General features: G+C 35.9%; 1 protein-coding gene across 1 annotated transcript in view; it reads left to right on the forward strand.

Moving 5' to 3' along the window:
• The window catches only part of LOC138706488 (sorting nexin-13-like), a 90,989-nt gene that overhangs the window by 26,704 nt on the left and 41,208 nt on the right, over positions 1–23,077 (forward strand). The window contains exons 7-14 of the mRNA XM_069835831.1: positions 4,529–4,701; positions 5,761–5,874; positions 9,919–10,048; positions 14,504–14,671; positions 16,573–16,733; positions 19,425–19,547; positions 21,088–21,283; positions 22,807–22,971. Coding sequence (XP_069691932.1) covers positions 4,529–4,701; positions 5,761–5,874; positions 9,919–10,048; positions 14,504–14,671; positions 16,573–16,733; positions 19,425–19,547; positions 21,088–21,283; positions 22,807–22,971 — 1,230 coding nt within the window. The remainder of the gene's footprint in view (positions 1–4,528; positions 4,702–5,760; positions 5,875–9,918; positions 10,049–14,503; positions 14,672–16,572; positions 16,734–19,424; positions 19,548–21,087; positions 21,284–22,806; positions 22,972–23,077) is intronic.

Raw genomic sequence — 23,077 nt, forward strand, 5'->3', positions numbered from 1 at the left:
AATGGGAGAAATACTTATGTCTCTTTTCCCAAGCGAGCAGGTGTTCCAGTAAGTTTTCAATAAATTAATAAAAAATGTTTGTGGAAACTGACTTATGCCACTTTTCCCAAGCATTGCAGAGTTATACCACCTGTGATTCAGTCCCCTGAGCCTCGTTTGTTAAAAACAGGTTGCACCATGGGAAGGTGAGGATAGGAGTTTAGGAGAGATGGAATGCGCTGCATTACCCTCGCAAGCTTGTTTCACATGTAAATAGAAAATAAATTGTATATTAAGCACTAATATTTAATATTAGTGAATACCGGTACCGATATTAATAATAATTTCTTCGTCAAACAATTTTAATACTGTAGGGCATATCATTCCTCATCTTGATTAAGTTCTACCCATCTGAATATGTTCCCCGAATTAAAAATGCTGATGCTACTGCATAAATGTATTTAAAAATAGGCTTAAGGACTTTATTAATAGACGGTAGTATATTATACACACTACTTAAAAGGTGTAATTGATATCTTGTTATTTGAAGTGTTCTATCAGTGAGGAAGTGTGTAGTGTCAGTGAAGTGTGTAGTGTCATTGAAGTCTATTGTGTAAGTGAAGTGTGTTGGTGTCAGTGAAGTGGCTGTGCAAAGTATTTGAACAGTGAAATGGTTAAAAGTGTTAGTGAAATCAGGTAGAATCAGTGCAGTGAGTGAGTTGACAGCGAAATAAGTTTAGTGTCGAAAGGTACTTGTGCAGATATGAACCTGTCACACTCGTGGGTCTTAGTTCGAACTTAGGGTTAAGATACAAATTAGATTTACTTTAAATGTTATTTTAATTGACCATGCTTCATTTAATTTATGATGCTCCTTGTTATTATTATATTATTATTATTATTATTATTATTACTATTATTATTATTATTATTATTATTATTAATTGTTGTTTTTTATTAGTTGTGTTTATTATTAATTGTCATTATTGAGTGTAATTAGTTACCACTGCCACCGAGTATATATCCATTGCAGTGTGAATAAATACATACATACACATACACATATCAACGCCATCATCCGGGAAAGCAAGGCAAAGGGAATCTATCCAGTGGCTCCATTGTCAGGAGCTGGGGAGAAGCAGCTCATGCATAGTGCCAAAACGTTACATATTTCTACGTCTATGACATGGTGCAAAACTCAGCAATTTTGCATCACGTTAAGCATCGCGAAAATCGTGATTAGTTATAGAACAAATTGCATTTGCAGAAACGTCAGTCTATTGCAGACAAAGATATTTCACTTCCTTTGAAATATCTACCTACACACACTTTACTATGGGAGCATATTCATTGTGTAAATGCTGTCAACAGTCTACTGCACAGACTGTAACGACATCTTTATGCTGTGTTGACTTTGTCAGTGAAGTTTTTTATATGAAGATCATAGAGGATTTTGCAGCTGTTACTTGCAATGCTAAGCGTGTTCAAAATGTGTGCTCTAATTGAGAATGCTGCCAGCTGCGAGATATGTTTGGTGATACCATTTCTTGTGCTAAAACTGTAAAGTGGCTGAAATGGTTTTTTTTTTTGCACCATCTAATAGTGTTGTTGTTTGCTAATGCTGAATTTCTGACAACGAAATCATTAATTGTCTCGCTCTCCAGTATTTTTCACTCAAGGACGCCAAATTGATAGTGGCTGGGCAGTGTTGAAGATGATTTTGATCCATTTCCTCTTGAAGATCACATAAGGGGCAGAGTGGTGAAGGAGATATTCCAATCCTGTGGAGATGCTTGGCCAAACAGTCGTGGCCCATAAACAGTCTAAAAATTGCAACTGCATTCTTCCTTGGGTATCCAGGGATGTTTTGGGTTGAGACAGATTCCCGCCTTTTATTTTTGGAAATTTGGAGATGATGATTTGTTATAATTTTGTGGTATTGTGAAGTAATCATTCTTTTGGTTGTATAATAGGATAATTGTGTAGTAGGTCTCTGAATAGTGCCACAGCCCTTTTTGGCAAGATAATCAGCAGCATCACTGCCAGTCAATCCGCAGTGTGCTGGTATCCATTGAAAAACTATTTTTTTCTGTAGGTTGTTGAGATGAAATAGGCATTTCCATCACTGAAGAATTTGTTGACTTTTTGGTGTTAAAGTGGATGTTATAGCTAAAATGGCTGCTTTTGAGTCAGAAAGAATTACTGCTTGCATCATCTAATATAATTAAGAACATTAAATCCAGACGTTTGAGGTGGGCAAGGCATGTAGCATGTATGGGTGAATCCAAAAATGCGTATAGGGTGTTTAACTAACACCCTAACCTGAGGGGAAAAAGATCTTTGGGGAGGTCGAGACGTTGAAGGGAGGATAATATTAAAATGGATTTGAGGGAGTTGGGATATTATGGTAGGGACTGGATTAATCTTGCTCAGGATAGGGATTGGTGTCAGGCTTTGTGATATTATATACTGGAGGATTTTTTATCCCTTAACCAATGTATGCCTGCTTATATCATACCCGGTTATTTAAATATGACTTGATAAATGACATCTTACAAATACAGAAAATATTAATTATATAATTTTATTATATACGAGGGCATGTTGAAAAGTAATGCCTCCTATTTTTTTTTTTTGTCGCTGTGAATATAGTTAAAAATATTAGTGATAGTCCATTATATTCAGTGAATTTTCTGCTTTCAGTGACGCAAGTTTCGTATCTCTGCCAATAGAAAGCTCTGAGTTATAGCCTGAAACATGGCGGCGTGTACCAGCACTATGTAGGTACATCTTAAACAGTGTGCTGTGATCGATTTTTTAACAGGAGAAAATGTGCCCCTGATAGACATTCATTGGAGATTGAAGGCTGTTTATCATGATCAACTGTGCAACGTTGGTCTGCTTGTGCTCGTAATGAACCACAGCCTCACTTCTGTCTGCACTGCATCATCAAAATCAAAGAGACAAAAAAAAAAAAAAAAAAAAAAAGGAGGCACTACTTTTCTGCATACCCTCGTATATACAGAATACAGCATACAGTCAAATCGTGTAGATTTATAATAGAGAACATACATACATACATACAGTATATACATCATAAGAGCGCCTATGGAGGATACGGCAAAGAAAATAGATATATACACGGATGGAATTAAAATTGGAGGAAAAGTTGGAGGTGCTGCAGTCATAATCCAGAACGACATGATCATCCACCGATCCAAATACAAACTGCATGAAAAATGTTCTAGCAATCAGGCAGAACAAATAGCAATCTTGAAGGCACTGCAACATATTGAGAATGTAGAAATAACAGAAGAAACAGAGAATATTGCAGTAGTTAACACAGACAGCAAAGTAACACTAGACACTTCACAGAACAAAAATAAACATAATCCAATAATTGAAAACATAAAGAAAAAACTGAAAAAATTGGAGAGACAGCAATGGACAGTGCTTTTTAGATGGGTGAAGGCCCATGTCGGAATACTAGGGAATGAAATAGCTGACTGTCTTGCCAAACAAGCCACCATAGAAGATGAAGGAGAAATAGTTTATAACAAAATTCCGAGAGATACCATATTAACAGAAGAGAGAGAAAAGACCTTAAGAAAATGGCAAGAGCAGTGGACTATCTCAACTAAAGGTGCAATAACGAAATCATTCTTCCCATCAATTAAAGACAGACTGAAGATAAATTTACCTGTCGGGGCAGAATTTACGTCTATTGTGACAGGTCATGGCTTCACAAGATCGTACCTTCACAGATTCAAGATTATTCCAACACCAACGTGCCCTTGCAGACTAAAAGAAGAACAGACAGTCAACCATATACTACTAAGATGTGCCACACTGACAAAAGAAAGAAGAATTCTACGAGCTAATATAATACACACAGGTCAAACCTGGCCTCCACCTTTTGATCAGTTCACAACAACATACCTCAAAAGCTTCAGAAAATTTATAAAATCCATAGAATTTGGCAAAATGTAACAGTAATTGAAATGAGAAATAATACTAACAATGATGGTAATCTAAAATAGAAGAAGTACAATTAGGCAACACTTGTATCTATAAGAATTTCAAGATCTCAATCAAAATTGTAAATATCTTGTTCTTATGTCATAAATTATGTAACTAATTATTGTAATATTTTATGTAAAGCATGTAGTATTACTCCAATGTAATGGAGCATGTTGATATACAAAAAAAAGAAAATAAATACATACATACATACATACATACATACATACATACATACATACATACATACATACATACATACCCACATTCACTTTAATGTATTAGATATGTTCGTTTCTAATGAACCAGAGTTTGTTATTTTAATATTAATTAATTTTTTATATTGGCTACTTCTGTAAAATACCATCATGCCTTATATATTATACTGTAGTAGAAACTTAAAAAAATTATTCCTGCTCACACTCATGCCAAGTTCTGGGCCACATGCAACTGCCTGCTGCACCTGTTATACATACATTGCATTATGTTGCTGTGTAATTCATGTAGCTGCACGTCTTTTTGTTTATAGAGTACCTGCAGGATGTGAGCGAGGTCCTGCTGTTCCTGTTGCTTCCTGTGGATGACTTCCACTGTAAACCTCTCCGCTTCCTGCTGAGGGAGCTTCTAGTCAGCACTGTCGTCCTACCATTGTTCAGTCTAATCTCAGATCCCGACTACATAAATCAGATCATCATATGGCTTGTAAGTTGTTAATTCATCTCAATGCTGATATTAGTAATGTTCCTATTTGAAGGATTAAATCATCCTCACTGGACAAGTGGTCATCATGCTTGACTAAGATCCATTGTTCATGGATTAAAATCCTGTTGAAAATCTTCTGCCAAGGTGGCTCTGTGTTAACATATTGGATTTATAAACCAGGAGGCCGGGTTCAAAATCCTGCTCCACCTCGAATTTGTAAGTTGTGTTGGACAAGCCCATTGTCCAGGCAACACAGAAGACTTTCCTGGACACTCCAGTTTCGCTATGACATCCCAACAATTCTCTATCATTTATTACGAGTGTAATGTAGATCCACCACCTGTCTAGATTGTCTCTGAGGAACTAAGTGGTCTATTTTTCTCTGAACTAGCGAGATCATGACCCACTTATAGAGTCGTTAAATAATGGCAAGTTAAGGGCCTTGCCATTGGTGGGAGGGGAGAAATTGGGTTCTTCAAAAGGGGAATAAGACTAGGAGCTTATTCCACAGAAGTATATAGCAATACTTTACAAGTAAAAAAGTTTGTAATAATAGAATGTAGGCTTTCACGGCCGGCGTTGATAGGATGCGTATTTTTAGACACTATGACAAACAATCAGAACACCGAAGCCACTGGTGCGGACCGTGGCGATAACGAGAAGCAACAACAGTCCCAAACCTTAAATATCGACGTGCCACCAGTCTCATTGCGAGTTTCTGATACACACAGCAGATCTTTCCACACACATGTACCACGCACTGAAGATGTCCACCGGAGTAGTGGACGAAACGTTTGGTTGTAACACTGACAGACCACGGCCCTGTTTGTAATTTGTGTATGCAATAAAATCAGCAGCAGTGTTGTGAAATCTACATTGCATCATCAGGAATACTTAAGAAATAAAGAAAAGTATACACCAAGGGGGAATTGTTCTCCATCTTATGAACACAGATTCTTGCTTGTTAATCCTTTTGATCCAAACGTATCAGCACACATAATAAAATTGTTAATATCACAGATATTTTTATTATATTCGTGCATATTTTGTATGTTTCAGTGCAAGGACATTCCTATGACGAGTGATGTGTTCCTCACTGCACTGCGGGTCACTGATAACCAAGAGGAACTCAACGCAACCAAGGACATGATCAGTAAAGAAATTGCTCAACTGGTGAGTTTCATACATTGCAATAACTATGGTGGTGGAAATTTTGAAAAATTAATTTCAAAATTAAGTTGTAATTAATAATGAATTCAAATTTCAACACATAACATTTTGTACAAAGTTTATTTTATTTTTGTTGTTAAGGAAGTAGAGAACTCTTGAGTTTATTAATAAACAATGATGATTTCATACTATTTTTCTTCAGGTGCAAAAATGAACCAGGGTGTGGAATGGAATTTTAATAATAATAAATATTCAGCGCTTTTTTTCAGCAGGAACGGTCCGGAACGCGTTCCGGTAAACTTTTTGCCATTACAAATTCCAATGAGATATATTTTATAAGCGAAATTGAAAATTAAAATTGCCTTCACTGCCGAGTCCAAGAGTTTACATTTTCTCATTATCGTTGGTGCAAAAGTAACTCATGCAATCTAGTGCTGCCATCTTCTGTTATTGATCCTGAAACTATAGCTAGAAATCGCAAAATTTCCGTTATGCTTAAAATAGATGAGCTCCGTTTGGAACTTATTGTAATATAAGGTATGTAGGCCTAATAATTTTTAAACCTACATTTTTGTTGTATAATGTGATCGAGCGATAGAGTTCTGGAAAACTTTTTTCCAGAAAAAAAGCACTGATTATATTATTATTTTATTATTATTAATTATTTATTATTACTACTACTGCTTTTATTATTATTATTATTATTATTATTATTATTATTATTATTATTAACTTTTATTTTACTCTCATCATATGCATATCTTGCTTAGCTAAGAGTAGATTATTTCGTTACTGGTTTCAAAGTTAGGAAACTAATTGTAAGTAAAATAACACTAGCATGTATAGTTTTACTAACCCATAGTCTATAAAATGGAGAGATTCTAATTTAAGGGAGAGAACTATTATTGTCTAAACACACATACACACACACACACAAAAAAAAGGGTTTCCCACATAAAGTGTTACAAGTTACTGCCCCTGCCTTGCTTCCTGAGCTGTTTCTTTGCGGAGCGAGAAGTAGAGAGGGAGAGTGGGAGGTCCTGTGTACTGCATGTGCAGTTAGTAGCCTATTACCCTACGTTCAACTCATCGGCCTTTCCAGGATTCCTTTCATCAGCTATGGGGCAAGATCAGCTATCGACAAGCAAATATATAGGCTATCCCCTCACAAATCAAATGATGTCCTTCTCATCAATTCCTGTAACTAAACACTAATTAATACCCGTGGTAGACTACAGTCTCTACTCGAGATTTCGACTTAATCGCGATCACAGTTGTCGTATGTACACATCCGTAAACTCTTTCCTCTGTAGTAGTGTTTCTCATACTTTTTCCACCATTAAACCTCTTTTAACCAAAAGTGTAACTGTGGAACCATTGTAATACTTTATTAGTACGAGACGCATCCAGAAAGTAAGTTTCCCTATTTTTTCCCCTTGAAAGTAAACATAATTAGCCGTGTCAATTGCGCATGCGTAACAGATTTATGACGTATCAATCACATGCCAGCCGGATAGGACCCGTCTGGTGCCAGTAGCGTGGCAGCAGTGGTCCGAAATGGAAGCTCTTATTCCTTCTCCCGCCGCCTGCGAGGTTCGGTCGGTGATAAAGTTCTTTAATCCATAAAGCATTGCGCCAATTGAAATTCATCGGCAGCTCTGTCAGGTCTATGGGCCGAACATCCTGATTAAGCAGATGGTGCGTCACTGGTGTAGGCAGTTTTCCGAAGGTCGTCAAAGTGTCCATGATGAAGAGCGCAGTGGGCGACCGTCCCTCATCAATGATGATCGTGTCGCTTCACGATTACGGAGCTGAGCAGCCATTTTATGCAGATATCGCGATCCTTGTTGCATGAGATTGTCACTAACCACCTGCTGTTCAAAAAAGTGTGTACCAGGTGGGTGCCGAAAAACCTGACACCCGAACACAAAATGCAACGTTTAGGAGCAGCACTGACATTTCTGCAACGGTATCATGATGACGGCGACGAGTTCCTCGACAGGATCATCACGGGTAATGAGACTTGGATTTCGCACTTCACCCCGGAAACCAAGCAGCAGTCAATGCATTGGCGGCATAGTGGATCTCTGGTCAGGATGAAATTCAAACAGACGCTGTCGGTACGGAAAGTGATGTGCACGGTGTTCTGGGACAGGAAAGGATTCTGCTCATTGACTTCCTTCCAAGAGGTGAAACAGTGAACGCTGACCGTTACTGTGTAACACTGCAAAAATTGCGACGTGCCATTCAAAACAAGAGGCGTGGAATGCTTACTGCAAGTGTTGTGCTCCTCCATGACAATGCTCGTCCATATACAGCTCGGCGCACAGCAGCTGTTTTGACGGAATTTGGCTGGGAGTTGTTTGATCACCCACCCTACAGTCCTGATCTTGCTCCCAGCACCTCAAGAAATTCCTGTCCTCCGGTGAGCGTTTTGGCAACGACGAAGAGCTGAAGACGTCTGTCACACGCTGGTCCCATTCACAGGCGGCAGAGTTCTATGACAGAGGGATACAAAAGTTGATCCCACGATACGACAAGTGTCTCAATTCTGATGGTGGCTATGTTGAAAAATAGCTGAAACATTGCTGTACCTGTTGCCAATAAATGTTTTCCTGAAAGTGTGTGTTCTTTTTTAAAAAAAAATAGGGAAACTTACTTTCTGGATGCGCCTCGTATTTAATAATTAACAGGCAAGTGAAAGCAAGTATCTCAATAATTCTGTTCAGTGGGACGAATGTCTTTGTAAGCCTGCAATCTGGTTTTATGGCAGAAAGTGTGGTCTCATTTATACTTCAGCATTTTGTCTGTTGCGGAGAATCCAGTGTTGAAAGTGATAAGTATTATTTTCCGTTTTAGATGTTTAATAATGATGATGATGATGATGATAATAATAATAATAATAATAATAATAATAATAATAATAATAATAATAATAATACTTTTATTATTACGCATATCCCAATAACAATATGTGTAATAAACAATTTTCTTCTTCTTCTTCTTTTTCTTCTTTTTCTTCTTCTTCTTCTTCTTCTTCTTCTTCTTCTTCTTCTTCTTCTGACCTTCCAACTGAAATCATCTAGTTCTTTTGAAATCTTGCTGTTCAGTACAATTATTATTATTATTATTATTATTATTATTATTATTATTATTATTATTATTGTTATTATCAGTGATGTTTCTTGTTATTATTGATTCAAATGTTCGTACTTTTATATATTTTTATAGTTTCTACTAAGTATAAAATAAAATCTAAAATCATATATAGGGCTCACACAACATACTTTGAGAAATGCTGCTCAATGGTAATTCATCAGTTGTCCAGATTGAACGAAGCATGACCTAGTGTGTACATACATTTTCGGAAATCTCCATGAGACATAATAGCGATAGTGGTAATCACGATTTGAGTCTCCAGTATTATAAACAGTAAGGCCCCTGGAATGGTGTAGGATAATGTTTTCAGAACATGTAATATGCTATCATGCTGCACGCTGCAGCTACTGTAACAATTCGAGTAGACCTAAGAGAAGTGGCTATAAGCACTAGGGAGTTCTTGGCTCAGGAAGTGATACATGGGTAGTAGTTTCTCTTAAATGGATCAATAAAACTAAATGCTGATTTTTTTTTTAATCTCATTAAATGGGGGGGGGGGGGGAGCTTTCAGATTGCATAATGGACGGCATTCCTTTGGGCCCCACTCATGGAGCATGGGGGCTAGCTCTATTTTTGGTTATTCTGGTTCTCCCCAACAAATTGGACTTCACCTCATCTCACTGAAAAATTGTGTAACTCTTGATTTGTTTCACATCTTAAAGCTCCATTGCTAAGTCTATGGAATACAACAACGTAAATGAAAATTAAATGAGGTCCGGGAATTTCCCACTGGAATGTCTTACGTCTTTGTTAGGATAGTCTCCAACACTGACTATTCAGCGAAATGTTTTGTCTGATGCAAAAAGTATAGAATCATCACAAATAACAAACCTGAATAAGTAACCTAATTGTGAACCAGCAAGTGACAATGATTTGATGATGTTGCAGAGATCACGGGATTCAGGTGGTGAAGATGATGCAGCAGTGAAACAGCAGCTCAGCTCTCTTCTTTATGTACGGAAAGTGATCGAAAATCGACTGCAGCGACTCAAAGAAGGAGCAGATTCTGATTCAGTGGGTTAGTTGAATCTCTTCATTTTATGCATATAGCATTTTGTTTCGTCAGTCAATTTTTAGTTGAATGTTAAATCATCTTCATTTGTCTCTTGTTTTTATTGTAGACGTAGTGTTGCATATAAATTTCTCATTTGAATGGCGAAATCTCTTTCAACCACAAAGTTTGCTATGGGCTGAGTTGGCTGTGTCTGTAGGCTAACAGCTTATAGGGTGAAATAACTCAGTTTCAAATCTGAATAGGGTCAGAATTTTTTTAAATCTCATCATAACTTCCAGAATGACTACAGAGTTCTCTCACCCTCTCATAAAATAGTGGACATAATGCTGATCAAATCATCTCCAAATAGAATCTAGCATGGGGGCTTTATCCTTTTTGCGCCTCTTACTCCTTAGTAGGGAGTACATTGGAGATACAAGGAAAAACTTTGACACAAGACAGTTCTAAACATAATTTTTTCAGTATAATTGTTTGTTTGACAAACAGTATATGAATAAATAAATTCTGCTAAGCTGATAATAGAATTCAATTTTTTAGAAACCATAAAGTTCAATAATTTTTGTCTTACTATACGAAGTAAAAATATAAATTCTGATTATAAACATTGAGAGCAGGAGATAGAGCAAGTTTTTACATCGGCACTAGAATTAAGTGTTCTTTTACCCCCAGAAAATACACAGTTTGACAGGAAACTGAGTGGACTACGAGGTCGTTCTGGAAGTTTAAAAATCACGTCACCATCTGGGATTGAAACCGCAACTTTTCAGTCTATAGTCAATTGTTCTACTACTATATTGAAATATTATTATACTGCGAAAAATTGATTGTGATACTTTCAAAAAGATAATGTTTTCAGCTCCAGACGTTTGAGATGGGCAGGACATGTAGCACGTATGGGGGAATCCAGAAATGCATATAGAGTGTTAGTTGGTAGGCCGGAGGGAAAAAGACCTTTGGGAGGATAATATTGAAATGGATTTGAGGGAGGTGGTACATGATGGTAGAGACTAGATTAATCTTGCTCAGGATAGGCACCGATGGCGGGCTTATGTGAGGGCGGTAATGAACCTCCGGGTTCCTTAAAAGCCATAAGTAAGTAAGTAATGTTTTCAGCATGTAAGAAGCGGTTTTGGAATGCTATTTATATGTGTATATAAAAATTTCTTCTAAATTATGGATGAATTGTCTGCATTTTCAGTACTTACAACTGAAATTTCTCTGAGAATGTTGCACATGAAATATAAGTTTGAGTAAACAATTAATTGATCTTAATTCGACACCAAAAAAACTCAATAGCAATTTAGTCCTAGCCTATAATTCTCTTTGTAATTGTTTGTACACTGACTAGAAAAAAAAACCGATCACTTAAAAAATACTGAAAGTGAAGTTTAAGTGTAAATTACGGAGTAATTCTAGCAGTAACATTGTTACAGTCCTACTCAACTTAAAGATTTCACTTATATGAACTTTCAACTCCTAAAGTCGTACCTTTTACACTGATTTTGAGATAGTGACTAATAAGTAAAATCCCTACACTTTTTTTGTAGAAAATTTTACTAACTTCCCAGCTGGATAAACTTCACTTATGATGCTGATGATGATGATGATGACGATGAAGCACATAAGTTAAGCCCATATTGTGTCATTGATTTTTAAAAGGAAGGGGGGCAGTAAGTTAATAAAATATCTGGCATTGTTTGTGATGGTCTGGCGCTAGTTTTCCATGCAGAAATACATCCCTTTGTGAAGAGACATGTTGTTGTGTAAGAAAGTGAAGAGAATAAGGGACAGTGCATTCACTCACTAGCTAATGCATTCTGTAAATCAATTAAGCATACTTTTAGTCATAAACATGCAATATTTCATTCTAAATTATGTTTAAACTTAAAATTATATTAAATTTTAAAGTGATATTTTTGCTAGTCATTGTATTTTGTGGGATAAAATAACAAATGAAACGGTACAGTTCATATCAAGCAAAAAGTTATTTGCTGTGAAAAATTGATTATATGAATAATTATTTATACTTCTAATTTGATTTCAGTCCAAGTTCTTATACCTCATGTACCGAGAACTTCTTTCGCAATATGAAAATATGTCATCTTTATTGTTTGTGTAGTTCTAATTGTAATTTTTTTTTTGTAAGGGACGATAGTTTGCGTGCTGTATGGGTGAAGTTACTTGTTTTATATTGATTAATTAGTTGATTTATACAGGCTCGAATGTTTCCCGTGACAGTTCACCTGTATGTGAGGAAGAATCTCGGGTTGCTACTAATTCTCGAGTAGCGAAGGAAGGTACGATATGTTACTTGATGGGACAGCTCACGGAATGTTCAGATGATTGGGGATCTGCAGGCTAATGGCTCATTCTGTGCTATTTCTGTGAGGGGAAAACACACAGTCAAGTCATAACTCGGTTTTGTTGCTAATTGTATGTTTGTAGGTAATAAGAATTGTATTCATGTTTTGCTTACTGGCACTTTATTTTTAGAAGGGAGCAGAATTAGAATAATAAAATCATCATGACATCAGCCTTTATGTCTGTCTGTCTGTGTGTGTGCGTGCGTGTGTGTCACTAACAGCTTTTGAACCATTAATCTTCTATTTGTTGTTACAGGGCTCACATTTCTCTAACCTGTTATTATTTCACTCTTCCTTCTTTCCACGTTTATGAATTTATTCACATTTCCAGCTTTTACACATAAGCTGAAGCAGTTTTTATTTATTGCATAAATGCGCGTTTGAAATTTCTGAAGTTTTAAGCCATATTTATGTTAAATTTTGGAATGAGAGAATATTATTATCATAGTCAAAGGACTTTTCATATCGGTGAATGTTTAAATAAGTTGTAAGATCTTAAAATAATATTGAAAACCTACTATTCTTACGATTTTTTTTTCCAAACACGTATCCAACTGTTTATAAATAAATAAAGTATTATAAAAACAGAATGCTTATATAAAAAGTGACAGGGGATTCATCGAACCCATATAATTGCATGAAATGTTTATACTATTCGTGATTGTTATTGTGAGCATGGTTGGGATCGTAAGGATGTTTGAGATGTGAAATAAAATTTTGATACTTCTTTTCTTCTCTCTTTATATTCTCTGCATTTAAATTTAACAAGATGGAGCCTTTTCGTTAATTACTTCATAATTGCTTCCTCATTCCATGAGGCCTGTGTCGAGACGACAATACAATTGATAGTCAAAACAATTTACATATCGATATGATGCCAATGAGTTGTTTGAAATTGTAATGAATTAAAATAGCCTGTGTTATTAGAGAAAATTGGATTAGTTTGGAAATTAATACCAGAGTTAAGTGCTTTAGAATTAGATTAGCATTAATTAATTACTTCTGTTTTATACTCCCCACATATATTAATCTCCCCCACTTGTATACGGTTATTATAATGAATTCTTTACGATGTTACATTAATTTGTTTTCCCTTATGTTTTATCACGACTGGCTGGATCTGGAACTACGGTACTTTGTTTTAAACACACAATTCCAGTCATCCATGAGCTACTGTAATTAATCAGTGATAACAATATTAACAGAAAGTGTGAACGTATTTTTCAAATGTTAAGTCCATAAACGTTACACTGTAAAAAAATGTTATTTCAGTTTAAACAGACCATCTGGATATACAAGATTGCATAAATATCATGTGCAAAATTAAATAAGCTCTTATTTAAAAAAAAAACAACAATTTTGCAATTAGTTTGAAATGAGAACTGTTCACACATCCAGGTAGATCATTTCCACACCTTTGTTTCATATTTATCTTTCTGCTTTTCTTTTGATTGGAAAGAAAATGGAATATGTTCACTAAATGAAATTTCTCTTTGCTTTGTAGTGATTTATAGATGTTCTCTGTTCATTTTGTGTTTGTAATGTGTCAAATAAATAAGCAAGAATAAAACTTATTATATCAAACCACAAAACAAAAATAAATAAAAAATTAAAGAATATACACAATAAAAAAAAAAAAGTAAAATCCGAATTTCTCCAGACCATTAACGGGAGCTATTGGAGCAATAGTAACAATAACAGGTATAATTAAATGTGTTCATTCTTACTTCTGTTTTGATAAATATATACATGTTATCCATCTATTTTGTTGACTGTGGGATCATAGTGTGATAGCAAAATATGAGATTTTTTTAAATTTCAAAATTTCTTTTTTATGTTGTATGTCATTTTTATTTTGTTGGCTTCCCTTCCCCTCCTCCAATCAATCTCCTAGTTTGTTGTTCTAAAATTTTGTCTGAAATAGAATTCATTGTAAATTTAATTTCTCTTTAACTTCCTGAAGTTTCTTTCATGGACCAAAATTTATAATTTTTGGTTGTGAATTTTCAGAAATGAAAACAAGTATTGAGAGCAGTGATTTATGTTGATTTGTATACCAGTGATGTAATGTGGAATTTCTCTTGTGTGGTGCTAGGTTTGCCATCTCACATCGACTGGAGTCGACTGCTAACTCCAGATACCAAGTTGTTCAAGCTGCCACTGGACGTTGTGCTCAAGAACAATATTGCCTTATCATACTTCATTGACTACATGGCCAGCATTGGATCCCAGGCGTATCTCTTCTTCTACCTCAACGTTGAAGGTATAAGCCCAATTTCTCTTCCCAAAATATTACAAATAATTTGAGGGAAAAGTGATATTATTATTATTATTATTATTATTATTACTGTTATTATTAGTATTGTTATTACTTTTATGTAAATGACATGAATTGTTCACAAATACTTTTACTGGTACAGGTTGTTTTGTTAGGCTGGGTGCACACAGAATCAGATGCGGCACAATGCTACATTTCGTCTGTTAGTACTTGTCTCCCATTGATTGCTTATGATAGGGTATACACAGAATCAGATGCGGCGCAATGGTTGCAAGAAGACATGGTGAGACAACATTGGAATGACTGCTTGAACTTGGTTATGATCAGACGTGTGATGTTTGTAGCATATTGCGCATGCCTGAATAGTCATATCCACAATTGCAAACTTGCACAGTCTACAGATACTATTGTTGTGTGGTGCATATTATTCAGAATGGAGTTCAATGCAGATAAATTAGTTGTTTTAATACAGGAAAGATATGTTCTGTACAATCTCACTTTGAAAAAAAAAAATATCACGACAATGATGTGGTTTCTAAAATGTGGGAGAAAATTGCAAATGAGATGAAAGAACCAGGTGAATAATAATTTTACATTGAGATCAGCCATCATTGTTAGTGAAAAAGAGTGGGGCTGTAATAGATGTTTTTACAGCTTATGTAAGTACCTCTTGATTATTTATTAACTCAATCTAAAGGATTGAAGCTACTTCACCATCACTAGGTGAATACCCACGAGGGTTTATTAGCAAGAGCCAGGACAGGCCATATTATCACTCAGAAGTATTTTCACTGCTTTAATCTTGTTGACTCTAGTAGTTGTTGCTGGTGCAACAATAACGAATAAGATTTGGAACATATCCTCTTAAACTGCCCTGTCACAAACATCCATAGAACTAATTTAAAATCTGCAATCCCTGTAACCTTGGACAATTCTTTCCAATATATACTGAATACACCTCATCTTTGGAATGTGGCTGCTGAAATATACAACCAGCATCGTGCTTTTTACCCATCATTTGTAAGAAGAGGAAATTCTTAGTGAAACATAGTGGAACACGTAATAATCCGTGGCGCTACAGCCCGTGAAGGGCCTAGACCGACCAGCCGGCTGCTGGCCTCACGCCCACATGCCGAAGCAGAGGTGGATGATCATACAACCAGAATGGAGGTATCGTGTGGTCAGCACAATGATCCCCCCAGCCGTTATAGCTAGCATTCGCAACCAGATTTCGCTACCTATTGTAGCTCCCCAAGTGCATCATGATGTTGGTTGGGCACCAATCCCATACACTGGCCGAAATTTCATGATAAAATTTCTTCCCCCATGAGGACTCGAACCAGTGTGCATTCTGTAGCGCAAGTCCTAGGCGGGATGCCTTAGACCACGACGCCGCAGCGCAGGACAGTGGAACACGTGTTGTCAGCAAATAGCTGGTTACACTACGAAGATAGATAGATAATTAATAGTAATTTGTAGTAGAGCTACTTCTCTTCTCTATACTGTCACTCATTATTGATTTAATATACTTTTCATGTTTGTGGCTCGTGAAGTAGTCATAAACGTACAAAATGACGTTTTGTGCACTACATTGGCAGTATTTAATTTTAAGAGGCTTTTAGTCGAATAGATTTTCAGGTGTATTAGGCGTCCTTAAGAAATAATAACCAAATACAATAGAATTTCTGATATAGACAGTCCTCATTCATTGACGCCATTTTCTAGCCTAGGCCACACAGTTTTCCAAACCCACACAGCCAGCAGTTCAGTTGTCGTGAGTAGACAATGCTAAGCTGTCGCGAGGCATTGTGAGACACTAAAAAGCCAAAACGTCGTGTCTGATTCTGTGTGCACCAGCCTTAGTATGCATGTGTTTTCTCTGGTAGGTTGGCGTGTATCTGCAGAGCAGCAAATATCAGACATAGAGCTGCAGAAACTGAAGGTTAGTGGAGATGGACGGCAAGCGAAAGCACAGCCTCCTAACCCTACGTGGGAAAATATGAAGGAAGCTGCCTACAGTATATACGAACAATATCTATCTGAAAAGGTAAACAGAACTAAAGCTTTACACAGCCTAGTTACTACTGTATTTTGTTCTGGTAAAGTTTTTTTATTGTATCAGATCTGCTTTTACGAAGTTTTGGAATGAATCTGTCTTCTTCGAAGATAAAAGTTATGAGATTCTGAGGTATAAACATGCAAATAATTGAAAGACTTCAAACTGGAATTGAGATACAGTCAAATGTCGTTTTAACAAATACCAGTTTAATGAATTCGTCAGTGCAACGAAAAAAAAATTACCTGCATTAGGTTCCATGTTAAATTATTTCAGTTGTATGAACGTCAATATAAAGAAAATAAAAATTTTTCCTTCATGATACATGTGATCATTACAACGAAGATATGTGAAAAGTTGCAGACTTTTTCTCAAAGTAAAACATACAGTTATGACATTTGTGTAAAAAGTATCATTGATCAATATTACAGTATAACGAACTTACAGTATAACTAAAATGATGACAGGGTCCCTAGAAATTCGTTAAAACTACATAAATAATGACAGGGTACGTAGAAATTCGATAAAACGACATTTGACTGTATTACAGTAATTTACTGAGGTTGGTAATCTAGAAGATTTGATATCATTCAACAGAAATTACATTGATGTCAAATTATAAGTACGGTATAGCAAAATCAGTAGAATGACCAGACTTGATTTTGGAAAACACATGACCACACAAAGTTACGATTTTGCATTATAATTTAAAAACAATACTGATATAGATGGCAGTGAGGTGAGATTCTGAAGACTTCTTTAGGATTTGCAAGCTTGGAGTACCAAAGAAATCATAATATTGAAAATGTAGAACATTGAAAATGAAAGGAATAAAATCTTACAACCCTTGCAATGATTATATTTAATTTTGAGAGGTATTTCGAAATTAAATTATTTTTTTTATCTACATTAATCTCACTAGAGGTTTTGATTTATCTAGAGAAAATCAAAACTCGAGTGGGATTTAATTGACTATTACACGATTAGAAGAAAGTATATAAAGATTAGAAGTAACAAAGTACTCCAATACAATAAAATATTAATTGGCTTATGAAAATACAACTGTCTTCAAATGTATCCACTATCGAACCTGACGATGTCATATCCAGGCCTTGTACACTGGTTTCTGACAAATATTATTATTATTATTATTATTATTATTATTATTATTATTATTGTACCATCTCAACATTACGCTATATGGCAGTAGTGTTTTATGAATATGTTTTCTTGTTACCGGTATCAGTTGTGCCAACTATGGAATCATCATTGAACTCTGTGGACTGTTACTAGTCAAGAAGGCATTGTTGATTCAGTTTCATTTTTATTAAAATGCAACATTCCACTTCAATTATCCAAATCCCAGTAATCAACGTCACTTGACAGATGATTTTCAATAAATCTTAATATTAAACAATCTCTGATACGTGACTATCCATAATATCATATAGCAGAAGCTATAACATAACCTAACTAATATACTGTACACAAGTGTTAGAAAAGTTTTAATTAACGACGATGACATAAAAAATAAACATGAATAATTTTAAAAGGAATAATTATTGAATGTACAATTTTCAAATTTGAATGTGGTTGGTGGTTCAATTGATGTTATATTGGACGTGTGCGTAATAGAAGTGAACTCGTTGATTTAGGCCTACATGGTGTATTCAACTTATTCAGGATTTCCAAATGAATAATCTTAAAAGGAATAATTATTGAATATACAATTTTCAAATTTGAATGTGGTTGGTGGTTCAATTGATGTTATATTGGACGTGTGCGTAATAGAAGTGGAACTCGTTGATTTAGGCCTACATGGTGTATTCAACTTATTCAGGATTTCTGAATCGTGCTCTTCATTTATTTGTAAATCGGATTTCAGAAGATGCATAGGTATGATCAGTGATTTTTATTAGTTCTTGTTCTTGAATGCCAATGCAAGTCATATTTGAAACTGCTGTGCATCGACTGGAGTGATTTGTAATTTTATATATATATTTTTTTGACGTCCAGACCAGCGCAGTTTCAAATGTTGGCAAACAAAGAAACAAATGCTAGGGACGCGATAAAATTGTGCGATAAGCAGCCATGATTGGTTGAAATACGTCCTTTTGTACCGTTTTATTGGTCAAAAGTAGTATGACGTAGTAAGAGTGTAATAGTCAAGATAATAGTTTTACTGTAATTTTTTGTGTTACGATATCTAACTAGAAATTCTGGGAATTTGACCATAAACAATGTAGGGTATCCTAATACTAGTTTCTGCCATATCTTTCCAAGTATCTTTTTTTTTTTAGCATCTGTATGGTGATTCCAGAGCATTTACCACGATTCCATGCATCCCAGGAAGTCTTCAAGTGTGACTGCATTGAGCAATTCTTGCAATTCTGCGTGACTCTCAGTCTTGTCATATGGGTGGATTTTTGTCTATAACATTTCTAGTGTCCCGAAATTTGTCTGCTAATTGATGAACAATTGAACAGTTTGGTACATGCTGAAATTATTTTAACTTGCACCGAGGGGTAAACAGACAAGCACTACTCATTGAAAATTAGCTTATTTTTTTTAAGTTTTATTTTATGATTTAGTCTTTAGAAATTCTATTGGTGTTTTGGTAATAAATATATATGTCTTGTAATATAATTTACTTTACCTGTGTGAATTACTTTATTGTTACAGGCTTCTCCTAGGTTAAAATTAGAAGAATCAATTGTGAAAAAGCTTGTGTTAAGGATACGAAGCGAGCTTCCCAACGAGACGTGGTTTGATGAAGTTCAGTCAGCCGTGTACGAGAAACTGCAGGTGAGGAATTCGTGCATTGAAACATAGTGTTTAGTTGTACGTACTTGCAATTATTATCACATCATCACTGATGTTCGAAATCGACATGGTCTTCTGTGCAATCTTCAACAGAATGTATTATGTTTCTGACTTTCACTAGAAATACAAAGTCATTAAACAGTAATAATGTTGGCATGTGTTTCTACACCAAAAAGAGAACTGTGTGAACTACCGTTGGGAAACCTGAAGGTCATTATGAAGAATTCTTGAAAGAATTTGAGCTCCTATTTTTACTTTTTAATTTTAAAAAGTATAAGAAGAGAGTTCTTTAATGCTGCAGAAAATCGATTTCTTGATTTTTATGAAATTACACATAGTCAGAATCAGTTTATCCAGGAATGATATACAGTAAACATATATAACTTAAGCTTTTTTTCTTATGATGAAATAAAAAATAATGCATTATAAACCATATGTTTGTAGAATAATTGTTTAGAGATATTGTTATCTACAGACATAGGCCTCATTCCAAAATTTCTGGACAGGAATTTTAGGTTTTACAGATGTCTATTCGAATTACTTCGTAAAATTATTATTCATCGTGAGCAAGAAGGCTGGGGTTTGGTGTTGAGGTGGAAATTGAAAGTAGCTCTTTGGATCTAACTATTGTTTACTGATAGTAAAAGATGCATGACTATTGGTTCATTGATATGGGAAATGGAAAGGTTAGGGTGGAAGTCATATTATGCCAAGAAGCTTTGCTGTGGAAGTTCAGTATGATGAATGACAAAATGGTAAATGAGAGGAGAACTACCAAAATACGGGATGAAAGGTGCAGGGATTCTTCTGCTATTGACTCTGTCGAAATCTTAATGATTTGTGATGGCCAACCACAGAAGGGGTGACATGGGAATCGAAGTAAGAACTCAGGCAAATCGGAGTATTTTGTGGAATGGAGAACATGTAATGAAAATGTTTAAAGTAGCTTAGAATTGTCTAGTTTCGAAGTAATATTCGAGAAGATAGGAGTAGGGTTATTAGTGGTTAGTGCCTGGGCACACTCTCGAAAGAGTTATCAGGGGCCGAAAGTAGCATTCCATTAGAGAAAGATGAGATTGTCTTCTCTTTTAAAAAGTTTATTTTCTCTGGCCACAAGCTGGATCAGAGACAGAGATGAACCCTCTGGACTGTTGGCTGTACACTGAGACAATAAGGAACACGGCCATAAACTGTTATATATCGCTCAAAGCATGGCATAGAAACTTTTTAAAAGAGAGAGGAGTAAAAAAGTGGAACTGTCTCTCCATATTTTGTAAATCAGGTTGAGAAGAAAGAGAATATTTGCAAGTCTGGCTAAGGAAGGGACTGCTTCCTCTGAGTCTTGATGTATAGCGGGGTTGTTGAGAATAAAGGGTAACTAGGAATAAAAGACATTTAAAGCTTATCAAGAGAGCACTTACAAGTTATTCATAACAACTCCACGGTTCTTGATAAAAATTTAGTATTAATTCTCAGTTAAGTTATTAATCGTGGCTCACTAGAATTTTATCTTGTTTGACAGAAAGAGGAACGTTTCCTACCCGGTTTCCAGAAGAGTGTGGCATATGTGAAACTGCTAGCAGAACTAGATCTGTTGAAGGATCCCTCATCCCGCAGCGATGAGGAAGACTCCCAATCTTTGGACGAGATCAGCCTCACTGACAATATAAGTTTATCATCGTTTGATGCAGACTTTGCACTGTTGGAGGGTGCTGCAGGTATTTTGTGAAATAGTAATGTTTGCCATAATGTCGTGCATATGTGCGCGTAGGTGGGATGTGTGCATGGACATATGCATTTACGAATGTGTTTTTTTTTGTGTGCGTGCGTGCGTGCGTGCGCGCGCGCTTTTTTTGTGAGGGGGAGGGAGGGGGGAGAGAGAGGGAGGGAGGAAGAGAGATATTCTTTTTCATAGCCTTCCAATTTTTAAAAAATGTAAACTTCTGTTTAATTTTGTATAATAATAAATGCTTGCTTCACTATTACACTTACACAATAATCATTTATATATACGGTATTTATTCAACAGTTATTTGTATATGATAGACTGGTAAGACACTTCATTTACATAACAGAAAATCCATGGAAACAATCAAATATATTGAAATACATATAATTTTTTAAAAGTTCAAGAGGGAGGTTCAAACCCGATAATCCCACCTCCTTTTGTATACCCCTGATTGGCAGAGATGTTAGAGGAAGATGAAAAATATTTCAGTGCTACTTCTTGCTGGTTGGATTTAAAAATATTTATGACATACGTCAGTTACATCTAAGTGGAGAGAAAAAATATATATATATATATATGTATTACAATGAAGTGTATGCTTTCAGTACCGAAAAATAGTACCCATGGATTATCCGACAAGACATGTTATCTAAAACAGCTAATAATATGTTTAAGACAGGGAAGCATCACTCCCAGTGCTTAAATGATGTTACACCTCTGGTGTAAATGAAACCCTTGCAGCTTATATGCCACAGTGTAAATATTATATTCCTTAGAAATTAATATCAATTATGACTTGAGGCTTTCCCGGCGTTTGATGTAGAATAACTCTTCTCGGGTTCTCAGCCAGGTGAGTTGGAGATTAGCTTCCAAGCTTTCGACGGCTAGCTCTGCCATCTTCTTCAGGGAAGCCCTACTTTTGCATATATACCGGCTAGACGTGGTCCCACATCACTTCGTCCCTGAAGAAGATGGCAGAGCTAGCTGTCGAAAGCTTGGAAGCTAATCTCCAACTCACTTGGCTGAGAACCCGAGAAGAGTTATTCTAATATCAATTAATCAACCAGGTCCACACCTGTGGAGTAACGGCCAGCGCGTCTGGCTGCGAAACCAGGTGGCCCGGGTTCGAATCCCGGTCGGGGCAAGTTACCTGGTTGAGGTTTTTTCCGGGGTTTTCCCTCAACCCAATATGAGCAAATGCTGGGTAACTTTCGGTGCTGGACCCCGGACTCATTTCACCAGCATTATCACCTTCATATCATTCAGACGCTAAATAACCTAGATGTTGATACAGCGTCGTAAAATAACCCAATAAAATAAAATAAAATAAATTAATCAACCAGTCAATCGATTTTGTGATAAGACACGCAGATAAATGTAATCTTTTTCGGTTTTGCCACTTCAACAGGGTTCTTTCGACAAATCAGATCTGTATTTAGTAATCGAGTTGTTTAATATTATCGTATGTTCTAGCTGAACGAAATTAAAAAAGAAGTTATTGTTGTTCTCTAGCTTCAGGCATCGAAATTCCAGTGACTGGCTCAACAGGGTCATCAAGCAATACATCTGAGAACTCAGCAGGATCGACGTTGAACTTAAGTGGGGAGAGTAACGCAGCCCGGCGTCAGCAGCTGCAGCAAGGACCTTATCACCTCCAGGCAGAGATTATAGAAACAGGTACGGGCTTCGTCTGTTGATTCCAAAGATACTTCTATCTTGAGTACAAAGAAACACTTTAGAATGTTGTGGTGATTCTTGTAAACACTTTCATGAAGTGAATTTC

This window comes from Periplaneta americana, chromosome 9, assembly GCF_040183065.1.
Source record: "Periplaneta americana isolate PAMFEO1 chromosome 9, P.americana_PAMFEO1_priV1, whole genome shotgun sequence".
Classification (NCBI taxonomy): Eukaryota; Metazoa; Arthropoda; class Insecta; order Blattodea; family Blattidae; genus Periplaneta; species Periplaneta americana.